Source organism: Lithobates pipiens, unplaced genomic scaffold (genome assembly GCF_037356315.1).
Source record: "Lithobates pipiens isolate NorthernLeopardFrog02 unplaced genomic scaffold, aLitPip1_a1.2 Scaffold_22, whole genome shotgun sequence".
NCBI lineage: Eukaryota > Metazoa > Chordata > Amphibia > Anura > Ranidae > Lithobates > Lithobates pipiens.
The window spans coordinates 194,158,710-194,175,227 of record NW_027507784.1 but is presented as its reverse complement, the minus strand read 5'-3'; the positions used below and the strand labels follow the sequence as shown (position 1 = coordinate 194,175,227).

General features: G+C 42.1%; 1 protein-coding gene across 1 annotated transcript in view; it reads left to right on the top strand.

The window, feature by feature from the left end:
- Positions 1-12,204, top strand: part of CARD11 (caspase recruitment domain family member 11) — a 242,369-nt gene extending 230,165 nt beyond the window's left edge. The window contains exon 24 of the mRNA XM_077448780.1: positions 4,691-12,204. Within this exon, the coding sequence (XP_077304906.1) occupies positions 4,691-4,886 (196 nt within the window). The 3' untranslated portion in view covers positions 4,887-12,204. The remainder of the gene's footprint in view (positions 1-4,690) is intronic.
- Positions 12,205-16,518: the final 4,314 nt, after the last annotated feature.

The following is a 16,518-nucleotide window of genomic DNA, read 5'->3' as shown; positions in this document are numbered from 1 at the left end:
CTGGTCTTTGATGATTGTCGTCCAAGAAGGAGAATCATCAACTGCACTCAGGCCTCCTGGCCCCAACTGGAAGAGACTGGTTGGGCGCACCTTCAAAAGACTTTTCAGCCATCTTAGCATCTTGCTCTGGACTTCATGTAAAAAGTAACTTTGAGGCACCTCCACTGTGGTCTGTTAAATCTGCAGCCTGTCCTATAAGATTTGGCCTCCTGCACCTGTTTGAAGTTCAATAGGCTTGAGTGAAAGATGGTGGCCTCCTTTTACTAGTCAGTGGCCACAGTCCAGTCTTTTCCTTCTGTCATTCGCTTAACTGAGTTGTTCAGCATTTAAATGTTGAAGGCTTGTGTATAAGTTCCACTGGCTCTCCAGTGGAGTAACCATAACGCTCTCATGGCAGTGACTTAGTGTGCCAGAGCTTGTACTAGATCGAGCAAAGCATTCACCAAAAGTCAGTTGCCAGGTTCAACTCCTCCAGAAACGATGCCAACTCTTGCAGTTTCCAATCTTGAACTTAATTTCTAAACAGTTTACTGTATATAGCAAAGTTAATGCTATTGCTGGTTGACTGGCAAAACCTGTCACTGTATAGATTCTCTACAAGCCTGTTGGCCAGATCACCACAATTCTGTGTTCCAGATGTTTTTCTGCATTTGTGTTTTTGATGCATTCTAATGCATTTTGCCACTTTCCAGATGTGTTCCATAGAGAAACAATGTAATATATTCTACTTTTATTGACTGCACTAGAATGTGCTGCACTGGTGTGAACAAGGTAATTGAACTCCAAGTTCAACACTGTCCATGCGTTCTTGATGCAGAATAAAAATGTACTGGACTGCATCTGGTGTGAACAAGTCCACTTTGCCAGCCATAGGATCTCTCACGGCAACTGAGTTACAAAAAGGCAAAGACACTTGATGCACCAGAAGCTAGAGGGCAGCTTCCACCCCTGGAAGTGCAGTGAATAAACCTAGATCAGCCATCTTATTTGGATAAGGCTTAGAGAGCCTGTTATTGTAAATTGGTCTTTTGATGAAGTCTCTGCAATCCTTCATCAACAAGCTCTTTACGCTCTGTCATTATGGGTGTTGTTTGTGGCATAGATACTTGCAGCATACTTTCTGTAATAGCCGCTTTAATATATCTTAGAATTTTGCACAACCACATCCTTGTGAGGCAACCTGTGAAATTAAATTTCTTTGCCACTGCAGACTGCATGCAAGCCCAAAATGGTCCCTGAGCTGGGGAAAGCATTTCCAATTATGCCTGCATAAACACATGTGAGCCAGTGCCACATGGGCGCTGGGGAGCCTGAAAGCCGCCCTGTGGAGGGCTTCATGGCTGGTCAGGATAAGATGATCGTTGGTGGGTCTTATGTTTTTTTGGAGCGTTTGCATTCAGGTCTCTGCTCCTAAAATAATGAAATACACCTTCATTTGCATTCCTTGAGCTCTCTTTTAAAAACCATGTCCCACGCTTCCCCCTCCCAGCTTTGCTAGTCTTCTCTGCCACTAACACTTTAGTTGGGGAAGGGGCTATCTTTTATTTAGCTAGGAACAGGTAGGTGGTCCTGTGGTACTCCAGAGTAGGTGTTAACCCGTTGTCTGCTGATGTGAAGTGGGCCAGGAAAACAGCATTGTGGCATCACTGGAATTGGCAGGTGCTAATGGAACGTTTTGCTTACCACTACTGTGGATTTGGGCAGCTTTTCAACTTTTTTTCCTTGAAGGTAAATGTAAACCTTTTTAGTTAAAGTACAGATCACAGGTGATTGATATATTTACTAAGTAACTTTTCTTTACGTATGTTGTTGTGCACATATGTTGTTGTGCAAGTCTTGCCTTTTCATTTAGAATAGCCAAATATATTTAACATGCCATATGTAAAAGGGAAACAAATTGTTTTTATAAATATGTAATACATGCATTATAGGATTTGACAGCAGCCCCAGCGCAGCCCGAGCAGATCTGCCTGCTATACTCACCCAGTCTATGACATTGTTCCCAGTCACCAATCCAGGTTGAACATACCTCCTGTGAGCCCAAGGTTTCAGGACTCTGTGCTCACAGGAGATTGCTGCAAGGTGTGGTTGCCACTTCATTACATGGCGCCACTCTCTGCAGAATTTAGGGTCCACCCATTTCCCGAGACGGAAACAGAACTATGTCACCAGACTGAAGACACCTGAATAGAAGGTAAATATAGGTTTTTTGGTAATGATTTAGGGATTTATTTAAAAGGGTGGGAAAATGAGTGGGGGGTTAGTGAGCCTGAAGTTGAGCTTTAAAGTGTATCTAATTGCAGTTGTTATTTTATTTTTAGAGTAGGGAACTGTTAAAATACATTATACTGAAGAAAAAGAGGGGAAATACTGCACTAAACCCAAATTCAGTGCAAAAGCTGCCAACACTCAAACAAAGTCAAGCAAACATGTGAAACAATATGTGTAGCGCCTAAAATTATTACCATATGCATGAACACACTATGGTGAAAATAATACGTAATATGTGAAGCAAAAAAAAAGTGTCCCAAAAAATTTGTGTATAAAATCCGAAGTCCCTTAAAAGGGACCCCGTGGGTGCTGCAATGAAAAATAACAGTACATAGGCCAGTGGAGGAGTCCTTGGTAATCTCCCTTGCTGGAAGCCCTGGTAAAGATGTAAGTGGGTCAATCGGATCCCAAAGGCAATACACACACTGGTCCAATGACTATAATTTCGCATTTTCTCGAACTTTCGGTCTTGGAAATAGATAGGTTAATCTTCCAAACATATGACAGGCCAAACAAGTTTTCTATCCTTCTACAATTATTTAACTGTACTTAACCACTTTACGACCAGCGCACGACAATGTACACCATTTTTTGAAGAGGGATATCTCGGTAATGGCAACAGCTGCTGCCACAACCGAGATATCCATCTCATCTCTTCAGGCACTGGTCATGTGTACGATAATGGTGGTCTCTGTGGCGGTGGGTGCCCCCTGCCACTCCCCCGTGCCCTCCGCCGCTTACCGGAGCCATCGGTAGTGGCGGAGACGATCAGGACCTGCCTTGTCTGTGGTATGGAGACAAGTGAGGCTAAGATGGCCCCCAGCCGTCTCTATACCATAGCAGGGCGGAAGCGCCATCAAAACGTCACTTCCGCCCATACCTCTTAAAGGCACATTTTTTAAATGTAATTATTTCAAATTACATTTTTTTTTATTGCATTTAAGTCCAAATATGAGATCTGAGGACTTTTTGACCCCAGATCTCATATTTAAGAGGACCTGTCCTGCTTTTTTCTATTACAAGGGATGTTTATATTCCTTATAATAGGAATAAAAGTGATCCAATTTTTTTTTAAAACAGTGTAAAAATAAATAAAATCAAGTAAAATAAATAAGAAAAAAATGTAAATTTTTTTTTACAACACCCCGTCCAGACGAGCTCGCGTGCAGAAGAGAACGCATATGTAAGTAGTGCCCGCATATGAAAACGGTAGTCAAACCACACATGTGATGTATCGCCGCGATTGGTAGAGCAAGAGCAATAATTCTAGCCCTAGACCTCCTCTGTAATGCAAAACATGCAACCTGTAGAATTTTTAAATGTCACTTATGGAGATTTTTGAGGGTAAAAGTTTGACGCCATTCCACGAGCGGGCGCAATTTTGAAGCGTGACATGTTGAGTATCAATTTACTCGGTGTAACATTATCTTTCACAATATAAAAAAATTGGGCTAATTTTACTGTTGTCTTATTTTTTCCAAAAAAGTGAATTTTCTCCAAAAAAAGTGCGCTTGTAAGCGCAAATACGGTGTGAAAAAAAGTATTGCACTGACCGCCATTTTATTCTGTAGGGTTAGAAAAAAAATATATAATGTTTGGGGGTTCTAGATAATTTTCTAGCAAAAAAAACTGTTTTAAGCATGTAAACACCAAATCTGAAAAAGAGGCTCGGTCCTTAAGTGGTTAAATAGCGCTATCAATTTATCCAGCGCTTTACATTTTTTATTGCACATTCACATCAGTCCCTGCCCTTAGGCCTGGTTCACGCCTATGCATTTTTTTAGCATGTTTCCAGTTTTGCAAACACAGTCAATTTAACATGGTTTCCTATGGATGTAGGTCACATCTGTGCATTTTATGGAAAGGGCCAGGGACTTTTTTTTCTGGTGTTTGGTTCCATAGACTTCAATGGATGAAAAGCATGTATTGAAAAATGCAAAATGCACCTGCAATCAATATGCAACCTGCAAATCGGGCTTTAAGGAGCTTACAATATAAGGTCCCTAAGTCACATTCATACACGAGGGCCAATTTACCTACCAGCATATCTTTGGAGTGTGGGAGGAAGCCAGAGTATCTGAAAAAAACTGACACAGGTACAGTGAGAATGTGCAAACTCCAGGCAGGTAGTGCTATGGTTGGGATTAAAACCGATGACCCTAGTGCTGTGGGGCAGAAGTGCTAATCACTTAGCCACTGTGCTGCCCCTACTCTATCCTGCACAAAAATAATACTGTCATATTGTGCTAAAGGCATGTGACAGTAGTGCATGAGAAGCAGCATAGACCATCACAATATTATTAGCCCCCAAAAATCACTTGTAGCTTTTGAAACAGTTTCCTGCAATGTTATTGTATCTAAAGTGAAAAAAATTTTTTTCTTACAATATGAAATTTCACAAAGAAATCTTCTCCTGCAGGAGGCTACTTTCAAAACAAGAGAATGAAGAGGAGTTTTTACGTACATGCCGCCAAAAGGAGAAGGAACTTGAAGCTCTTCCTTGTCTCTATGCAACAATAGAGGCAGATGCATGGAACACCGTTGATGATTTTATAAGAGTAATCAAGGAAAAAATTTCAGAAGAGCAGCGTAAAACCATCTGGATAGACGATTAACTTATTTAAATGAAATGAACACTTGTCATATTCATGCCCCAAATCATAACATTGTATTTTACATGTTCATATAAATAAGAAAGTTTTATTAATAAGTTAAATATATGTATAGTGTGTGATAGAATGTACAAATTGCAGTGTTTTATTGTTAACATTAAAGAAAAAAGACTGAGAAAATGAGATTAAAAAAAAAATCATTTCACTACCTACTGATATTGCCTTTCTTGATGCATCTCTATGGCAATACACATCCATGCTGGGTTTTTTTTTTCTCTTCAAACAAGAGCCTCAACTAACTTAATTGAGATATATATATATATATATATATATATATATATATATATATAAATCTGTGCTTGGGTCCCAAAAATTACAATTAAAAAATATAAAATAAAAGTGATATAGGAATAGGAAGCAGCCAGCACTACAAGGGACAACTTGTGTATATAGATAAATAACAAACAGTGCAGCGCTAATCTGGGAATAAGAAAATTCATATATATATATATATATATATATATATATATATATATATATATATATATATACATACAGTAAATAGTGACTATGAAGTGCTCACAAATATTGAAAGCCAGTATAATAACACACATAAAACATGAAAAATATTGACATTCATATGAATGGTAAACTACAAAATTGTGAATAATTATAATCATAAACAACTATTCACATATGCTCACAAGATGTATGGGCTGAAAGAGTGCAGTCCAATTGTAAAAGATAATAAAGTGAACAAGTTCAATTAGGTGTGTGAGGTATATGATCAAAAAAATCTTAATCCGAGAAATTATGAATAAGTCCTGAAGATAAAGAGTTACCACAGTGGAAGGGTCTACCATCAATAAGACATGAGGGGGCTTACCAGAACATTTGGACCCAGTTAGCTTATACCAAATGGGTCCAAACAGGCGGTGGTGTTAAACACCTCGTAAAGAATCGCCACTCCACATGTCACCAGACAAACATTGAATCATTTAGGGGGATGATCAACTTCCACTGTTATTTCTGAAGCAAAATTGTACACAGCTATGCAGGACCACCAAGGTCAGTTCAGAGGTAGAATCCTCTCACCATCACTCCATTACCACATAAATCCAAGAGGGAAAAACAAAAGACTCAACATAGTGTAAAACCATAAGGCAAGAGTTTAATTTAAAATAATGTACAACACTCACATTTCAGCAGATGTAAAAGCAAATATCGGAATATTTCTTTTGGACAACAAGACAGGACACAATGGTATAAACAAGACCATTTTATCTCTGTCATTGCGTTTAAATAGTTCATATGACCCCAAAGTTTATAACCGGCCAGGGACACAGCATGCGTGTATTCTAATCCACTTCCTAGATCACAAAATGGCACGGTTGCGTGCTGGTCAAGCATCACTTTGGTTCCGAGGCTGAACAACACGTGACCGCTACGTCATATGTGCGGGCCAATCCGCGTTATATTGAGGACAACATGCTACCACCATGTCGTGCTTGTCAAGCCTCACCATGATACAGGTGCAGATAACAGACTACCGCTAGGTCATTGTTACACTTTCAAAGCCTCAGCATATGAAACGGGTATATGCGGCTCAAACCTTGTCTTAACGACTAAGTTGGTCACATGACTTCCCAATTTTGGAGTTTCAGATGAATTATAGTGACAAATGTAGTGAAGTCATGTGACCAACTTTGTTGTTAAGATGAGGTTTGAGCTACATATACCCGCTTCATTTGCTGACGCTTTGAGTGTGGCGATGACGTAGCAGTAGTGTGTTGTCCGCCCCCGGTATCATGGCGAAGCTTGAACCGCATGCACAACATGGTGGTAATGTGTTGTCTGCCTCGATATCATAGGGAAGCTTGACCCGCACATATGACGTAGCGATCGTGTGTTGTCCAGCTTCTGTACCAAAGTGAGGCTTGACCCACACACTACCATGCCATCTGCTGACATCCATGAAGTGGATGATCATTTTCGTATTTAAACGCAATGACAGAGACAGTTTGACACTGCAGATTTCTGTTTAAGACGAAAAGCGTCGGAGCCTGGTCCTGTTTATGGCATTACATTCTATCTTGTTGTCCAAAAGGAATATTCCGATATGCGCTTTTATATCTGCTGAAAGTGAGTGTTCTACATTATTTTAAATTAAACTCCTGCTCTACCGCTGAACTGACCTTGGTGGTCCCACATAGCTGCGTGCAATTTTGCTGCAGCAATTACGGTGGAAGTCAATGATTCCCCCCCCCCAGCGGTCAAAAGTTTGTCTCGTGCCACTGCGACTCCTTACCCCTATACGCGTTCCGCTGAATGGGCTGCTATACCACCGTGATTTCTTCAGTAAGGGTGAGCATCTTGTTGTTTCTATGCATCCTGAGCCTGGACTGCTTAAGTGTTTTTTCTGACCTTCTGGTGAAACAGGGGTTAGAACATGAGGTCAGCGGCTAGAATATTGAGGTGGAGGAGAGCACTTGTATTTTCAATGTTTATGCACTGGTGGTGTGTTGTGCGTTTTTTGTGCAGACTCTGAGGATTATTTTTGTGCATTCAGACTCTTATTTTTAGGCCCCTTTCACACGTGCGGATGGTATGTCCGTATTTCATCCATCCGTTTGCGGATGAAATACGGGCATACATTCATCCCTATGGGATAGCGGGTGTCTGCGGATGAGCATCCGCAGACACCTGATATCGTCCGCCTCCGCTAATGTCCGATTCTGCAGACGGAGGAAAATCCTATTTTTCTATCCGTCTGCAGAGCGGATTGGATGAACACGGACAGACGGTCCGTGCTCATCCGATCCCCATAGAGGAGAATGGAGAGCTGACAGGGCGGTCCCTGCACAGTGTGCGGAGACCGCCCTGTCCGCCGCCGGCTCAGCGGGGACAACGGAGCAATCCCCGCTGAGCGAGCGGATCATCACGGGGCGGATCATTACTGATCCGCCCCGTGTGAAAGAGGCCTTATTCTATTTATTTTTTGAGTGTGTGGACTTAATCTTTATTGTTTATTGTTCACTATTCCCACTGAGGGAACACTTATATTTCATTATTGTGTATTTTTCACCATTCCTAGTCAGGGAACATGAATATTTGATTGTGCACTCAGTAGCTTGCTATATTGCATATTAATCACATATTCTTATTTAAGGATTTATTGGGAGTTATTTAGGAAGTGCAACAGTGTTTTGAGTATGTATGCTGCCATGGAGATACGCTAAGAAAGGAAAATAAAGGGATGCAGTGAAAATATTTTCCATTTTCCTTGTGCCTTAATGGCATCATGAATATAGTTAAATAGCAAAAGAAATCAAACAGAAATGGTGTATGATTTTTTGTTAACTGCTCATTTTTGTCTAGGGGTGAGGTGAGAGGAGATATACTTACCTAATAGGCCGATTCTCTGATCGCAAGACCGGTCCCTGCCTCTCCCCCCGCACGCCAGCAATATTGTGCAGTGGAATGTTACTGCCATCATCATGCTCATAGACCAGCTCTGGATACGAGGACAGCAGAAGCAGTCTCCACTGCTGGATGCGGGTGGTGGGGGGGGGGGGGTGCTGTTTTCCGAAGGATCGGGTGAGTATAGCCTTTCTGTGTGCCCCTGGAAAAAACAAGCAGTTAACAAGTGCACTGTGGGTACAGCCCCACTGCAAAGGAAAATGGTTTTCCAAGAATTCTGCTTTAAGCAAGGTAAATTTTCACTTTGCGAGAGAATTTGGATTTTTTTTCCTTGTTGTAGTGAATGCTGTGAACCTCTGCTAACTTTAATAAACCAACCATGTTCAAGCAAAAATCCTTTTTTTTTTTTCCTTGCACATGATTCAATGTTCTTTGCAGTGATATTTCACAGCATTCACCATGCAAAGTGAAAATTCCCTTGCAAAAAGAGCATGCTCTATTCCTTCAGTAAATCCAGTCTGTTGAATCGAGGTAAAGGCTAGAAAGTCATTTTTATGTGGATGAAAGAGTGTAGATTTTTTTCATGGTAATTTTCTGAAAATGTGAAAGCTGATTTAATGGCCAATAAGGGTTACTGGTTTAATGAATTATTCATAAGTCTTTAATTCAAGGCTTTTGACACTCACTACCCTTTACATACTGAGCCTAATTTACTAAAGGATTTGAGAATGTTCACACAGTGAATTTTGTGAAGATATACTTTAAATACCCAAATGTGCAGATACAATAAGAAAACAGATTTTCTTTTCACGTGACTCCATAACTGTAAGTCTTTACACAATTGATTGTGTAAGCAGTCTTAATCCCTTTAAAAACACAGGCTCAGCAACTAGAGTTCTATTTTGGTGTAACTTCTTGTGAGTTATAAAGCCCCAACTTACCCTATAAAATGTGAATGGTTGCAGTGCTTAACCTCCCTGGCGGTATGATTCAGTCTGGAATAAGGTGCTGAAAGCGGTACAATTATTTTGCATGGAAATCTGGCTTTTATTTTGTAGTCCTGTAATTCTTAGGAATAACGCTCTGAAATCTCTTCAAACCAGAGTCTAGCGGACATCCCGGGTATGATAAAGTTTATAATATAATAAAGAATAATAAAAATTATTCAATAATGTAATCAAATCCAAAAAAAAATGAAAAAGGGACATGTTTTGGTTGCTATGGACAATCTCCAAATTACAAGCAGTAAAAAACAGTATTTATAATATAAAAGTGCATGCAGGGCATTGCACAGACCACTAGGGACAAAGGGGGTGTGTATTTTTTACTACAGCACTGTAATCTGTAAGATTACAGTGCTGTGTGTCTTTTGTGTCTTTTTACATTTTTGAATTTGCCGCCGTTCTCCGCTCCCGTGCGCCGTAACGTCGCAGGGAACGGAGCTCGGCGGCATTCGGCACTGTGAATCGAGCGCAGGACGGCTCGATCACACAGCGCGGCAGACATCGCTGGATCCAGGGGACAAGGTAAGTGACGTTACCTGTGTCCTCCCCTGCATCGAGCGGTGCAAGCCCGAGTCTGGCTCGGGGTTACCGCTATTGTAATGAAATTCCCAACCCGAGCCAGACTCGGGATTACCGCTAAGGAGGTTAAAGTGGTTCTGCACCTTTAATTATTAAAAGCCAGCAGCTACAAATATTGCAGCTGCTGACTTTTAACAAATTGACACTTACCTGTCCCAGGGTCCAGCGATGTCGGCGCCAGATGACGAGCAATCGCTCGTCTCTCTGCTGCCCCCACCGCCATCCTCTGTCAGGGAATCGGGAAGTGAAGCATTGCGGCTTCACTGCCCGGTTCCCTACTGCGCATGCGCGAGTCGCGTTGCGCGTCTCTGCTGGTCCCCGCTGTGTCCTGGGAACTGTGTGTTTCCCAGAACACAACGGGAGAGGGGCATCTGCGGCAGTCTGCGGCGGTCTTGTCCCAGAAGTGGGTGCAGATGCCTGGATTATCCAGGTAACTGCACCCCCTCCCCCCTGAAAGGTGCCGATTGTGGCACCGGAGGGGGGGAGCGATCAGATGAGCGGAACTTCCACTTCAGGGTGGAGGACGGCTTTAAAGAAGAATTCCAGGCATGGTATATTTTTATTGTTACTATGTATATACCATACCTAGCTGATACCCATGGAAGCTGGAAATCACTAATTCAGTGATTTCCAGTTGCTCCGGGTCCCTTGCTGAGCAGCCAGCCTGATGCATTGTGAACACAGGAGGTTGGCTACTTGGCACAGGTGCTATTCAGAGTACTTTGAATGAATGCAAAGCATTCTCTGAATGGAAAATGGGGGAAGCATGGGCGGCAATGTCATACTACGTAAAAGTGACATTTCAAAACAGTTCTATTCACTGCAGCAACAATGTGGTGGTTCGCATTGCAACGGTGCAATGTGGTGTAAACTGCTCTCATAGAGAATGAGGCATTTTACCTTGTCTTCCATTGGCACCTGCTGTGATAAGCCCTAAGTGAATAACAATGTAAAGCCTAACTGCAGCCAACACTTAGTAGCCCTTTTGAGATAAAGAATGAGTAATGCTGATCATTGTAAGCACCCACTTCAGTGTTAAACGAATAGGCATGCAGCTATGTATAATGTCCCTGTGAAAAGCAACTTGTGGTGGATAGTTTTCAGAGAATTTAAAAGGCCATATGTCACCTCTTCACCAGTTGTGTTAACTATGGGATGCATGCATCTCACACTGTTGCAGAGTGGTTGTGGCATTAACCTAAACACTTGAATATGCTGTGTTTAGTGGACATTCCAAATGCCAAAAGTAAGAGGTGGTGAAAGTTGCACCACACCACAATTGTGGCAATGTGCCATGTTAACTTGCAGCTTCGCAGTCAGGAGGTGGTTAAACTGCCTGTTTTTACCACTCCTTGGCCACTCATGTATACAAGGTAATAAGACCATTACATGGGGACCTCAGAAAAACAAAGGCTGCTGTGTTAAGCTAGGGACACAGTGTATCATATATGGCATTTTTGTTTTTTCCCATAGTTTTACATTAAAACAAACTATACCAGACTGCTTTGAATGTGAAGTTATTTATTCTCAACGATCCTCAGAGATCACAACAAAAACGCTAAAGTCAGGTTTCTAACAGTTTAGGACATCTGTTTACTTACATTAGAGAGCTGACAGGCTGTCACGGTCTGTTCCAATAAAAAAAAGCCTACATGTTCATTGCCTGTGTTGAGACACTTGAAAAAGAATGTCTATGCAGTATATTATAGATACATAGTTGAACAAGGGCTTGTTTTAAAGTGTTTTACTGTTTGTTCAGAATATGTAAATACTTTAGTGTACATGATCTGGGTATAGGGTCACTTTGATGTCTTCTGTGACCTGCAACCTTCTAACCCCTATATCCCAATTACACTTTTGCATTATAATTTCATTGATAGTTATTCCCCTAGTATTCAACTGGGTTAGGTCTGTAGACAAGATTTAGTTCACTGTTATGAGTTGGGATCTGATTGGCATTCATATAAAGTGGTAAAAAGTCTTATAGTTAGAGTTCCTTTCCTGCTTTTCAAGTTTATTTATTTATTTTTTTACTATTAAACGGTTATACACATCAGCTTTAATGTAGAAACTTTATACAGTGGTACTGTAAATGTGTTTTTTTTTGTATTTTTACCCTCTAACATGAATTTACAAGCTAACAAATGTGGTCCTACCTTTCCCTGGATTTAAGCCACATTTTTAAGACCCACTCTGACATGGTTTATTTGTTGCTTTTAACCACCTGCTCTGTATAATGTACTGCTTTATTTACATGACTGTTGTAGCATTTCATTAGTCTTGAAACTGAATAAAAATAATAATTTTGTTAAAAGAAATTACAGAAATCTGAAGATGCTACAATAGTAAACTACTACTGCAGCTTGAAAAAAGGAGGGAAGCCCCCTGCTGTGTACAATCTCCTATCTGGTGTCTCCAGTGAGAAAACATAAGCAGGTTGTTGTAACAGGTTAGAAATGGGAAATTTGCTATAGGAAACCTTTCTTCACCCCCTGTTTTTCATCATTATAATTATCATGAAAAAGGGAACCAATGTAGCACCAATATTTAAAAAGGGCCCAAAATACATCCATGGGAATTACAGGCCAGTTAGCCTAACATCAATAGTATGTGAACTCTTGGAGGGGATGATAAGGTACTATATACAAGATTTTAGTAATGAGAACAGTATCATTTGCAGTAATCAGCGTGGATTCATGAAGAATCATTCTTGCCAAACCAATCTATTAACCTTCTATGAGGAGATGAGTTTCCATCTAGATAAAGGAAGGCCTGTGGATGTGGTGTATCTGGATTTTGCAAAAGCATTTGACACAGTCCCCCATCATAAACGTTTACTGTATAAAATAAGGTCCGTTAGCATGGACCATAGGGTGAGTACATGGATTTAAAACTGGCTACAAAGGTCGAGTTCAGAGGGGGGTGATAAATGGGGAGTACTCGGAATGGTCAGGGGTGGGTCTCCCAGGGTTCAGCACCAACCCTATTTAATTTGTTCATAAACGACCTGGAGGATGGGGTAAACAGTTCAATCCCTGTATTTGCAGACGATACTAAGCTAAGCAGGGCAATAGCTTCTCTGCAGGATGTGGAAACCTTGCAAGATCTCAACAAATTAATGGGGTGGGCAACTACATGGCAAATGAGGTTCAATGTAGAAAAATGTAAAATAATGCATTTTGGGTGGCAAAAATATGAATGAAAAAAAACAACTATCTGATTAAAAACCAAACACTAACAGCGCTAAATATTAATCGTAAGAAAATTTTAAATTTTTCATTACAAACGCATAGAATCGCATACTAAAAAAATCCAAAATAAATAATAATGAAATGAATACTGCTCCTGCTGTATACACCACAATGAACTACCAGTCCATATATTATTTAGCAACTGCATGCTCCAGCTTATATAGCTATCTTGAGTGTGTAACAGAATTCGTGCGATATTACATCATTTAACAGTGTCCATATGAATCCTTGGGATAGATAGAGAAGAGTGTAGCCACACAGAGTGTTCAACCAATTCCCAAAAGTGAGAGTATCTCTTCCTTATACTTTATACCGTCACCGTTCACACCATGTGCACTATCCCCTAGGTGGCTGCTTACCAGAGGGTCTATGCAATAAGGCTCTTATTAACTAGATGCCGACCGTCAAATGACGGCCAGGCGGCGCACCTATTGTGGCGGGAGGCCGTCATATGACCGCCTCCCGTTTAAACAGGGAATCCCTGTTTCTTCGGTGGCGGCGTGTCACGGAGACACCGCTCGCCACTGAAGGGGGTGAACAGCCATTGGTTATGGCTGTTTACCACGTGATCGGCCGTGATGAAGTCACGGCCGATCATAGATGGTCACACCCCGACTGTGCACGGCGCATGCGCGCGATCGTGAGCGCGCTGCGCGTGCACGTCGGTGGCGCCGTGTTCCCCGGGAACACTGCTCGTCACGATGCTGGTAAACAGCCATTGGCCGGCTGTTTATCCACGTGATCGGCTGTGATCCTTTCACAGCCGATCACTAAAATGTAAACAAACCGCGGTAACGAGATGTTACCGGGTTGTTCTCCTCCTCACACACCGATCGTGTGTGAGGAGGAGATTGCGGTAACATCTCGTTATCGCCTAGTGTACACCAATCACACTGATTGCCTGCCTGCCCCCCCCCCCAATAAAGAGGACCTGTCACCACCCCTCATAGTACCTGTCAATCACAGTCCATCAGAGTGCCTGTCACAGTCCATCAGAGTATTTGAGTACCTGTCACAGTCCATCAGAGTATTTGAGTACCTGTCACAGCCCATCAGAGTACCCGAGTACCTGTCCCAGCCCATCAGAGTACCCGAGTACCTGTCCCAGCCCATCAGAATACCCGAGTACCTGTCACAGTTCATCTGAGTACCCGAGTACCTGTCCCAGCCCATCAGAGTACCCGAGTACCTGTCACGGCACATCAGAGTACCCGAGTACCTGTCACGGCACATCAGAGTACCCGAGTACCTGTCACGGCACACCCGAGTACCTGTCACGGCCAATCAGGGTACCAGAGTACCTGTCACGGCCCATCAGGGTACCCGAGTACCTGTCACGGCCCATCAGGGTACCCGAGTACCTGTCACGGTCCATCAGGGTACCCGAGTACCTGTCACAGTCCATCAGGGTACCCGAGTACCTGTCACAGTCCATTAGAGTACCGAGTACCTGTCACAGTCCATCAGGGTACCCAAGTACCTGTCACAGCCCATCTGAGTACCCGAGTACCTGTCACAGTCCATCAGGGTACCCGAGTACCTGTCACAGTCCATTAGAGTACCGAGTACCTGTCACAGTCCATTAGAGTACCGAGTACCTGTCACAGTCCATCAGGGTACCCGAGTACCTGTCACAGTCCATTAGAGTACCGAGTACCTGTCACAGTCCATTAGAGTACCGAGTACCTGTCACAGTCCATCAGGGTACCCGAGTACCTGTCACAGCCCATCTGAGTACCTGAGTACCTGTTCCAGTCCATCTGTGTACCAGACTACCTGTCACAGTCCATCTGAGTACCCGAGTACCTGTCACAGTTCATCTGAGTACCCAAGTACCTGTCACAGTCCATATGAGTACCTGTCACCGCCCTTCAGAGTACCCAAATACCAGTCACCAAACCATCAGAGTACCTGTCACCAGGCCATCAGAGTACCTGAGTACTTGTCACCAGGCCATCAGAGTACCCGAGTACCTGTCACCAGGCCATCAGAGTACCCGAGTACCTGTCACCAGGCCATCAGAGTACCCGAGTACCTGTCACCAGGCCATCAGAGTACCCGAGTACCTGTCACCAGGCCATCAGAGAACCCGAGTGCCTGTCACCAGGCCATCAGAGTACCCGAGTACCTATCTCCAGCCCATCAGAGTACCCGAGTACCTATTTGCAGCCCATGTCTCATAGAATATACATTGGGGTGTTTGCTTTCCAAAATGGGGTCATTTTGTGGGTAATTTCACTGTCCTGGTGCTCCAGGACCTTCAAAAGTGTGATGGGTAGGAATGAAATGAGATGTGTCATTTATGCTCCTAGAACGCCTGAACGTACTACTTCAATGTTCGGCCTCTCTATGTGGCCAGGCTGTGTAAAAGTCCTACACATGTAGTATCGCCATACTCGGGAGGAGTAGCAGAATGTATTTTGGGGTGTAATTTTTGCTATATACATGCTATGTGTTAGAAATATCTTATAAATTGACAATTTTGTGTAAAAAAAATGCGTTTTAATTTTTTTCCACATATTCCAAAAACTTCTGGAAAAAAATTAACCATTCAAAAGACTCATTATGCCTCACAGATTATACGTTGGGGTGTTTGCTTTCCAAAATGGGGTAATTTTATGGGAAATTCCATTGTCCTGGTACTCCAGGGCCTTCAAAAGTGTAATAGGTGGTTGAGAAATGAGATGCGTCATTTTTGCTCATAGAACGTCTGAAGGTACTACATCAATGTTGGTGCTCTGTATGTGGCCAGGCTGTGTAAAAGTCTCACACATGTGGTATCGCCGTACTCGGGAAGAGTAGCAGAATGTATTTTGGGGTGTCATTTTTGCTATATACATGCTATGTGTTAGAAATATCTTATAAATTGACATTTTTGTGTAAAAAAAAATGCGTTTTAATTTTTTTCCACATATTCCAAAAACTTCTGGAAAAAAATTAACCATTCAAAAGACTCATTATGCCTCACAGATTATACGTTGGGGTGTTTGCTTTCCAAAATGGGGTCATTTTATGGGAAATTTCATTGTCATGGTACTCCAGGACCTTCAAAAGTGTAATAGGTGGTTGAGAAATGAGATGCGTCATTTTTGCTCGTAGAACGTCTGAAGGCACTACATCAATGTTGGTGCTCTGTATGTGGCCAGGCTGTGTAAAAGTCTCACACATGTGGTATCGCCGTACTCGGGAAGAGTAGCAGAATGTATTTTGGGGTGTAATTTGTTGTATGCATATGCTGTGTGTGAGAAATAACCTGATAATATGACAATTTAGTTAAAAAAAAAAAAAAAAAAAAAAAAAATCTTCATTTTGCAAAGAATTGTGGGAAAAAATGACAACTTAAAAAAACTCACCATGCTACTTACTTAATACCTTGGGATG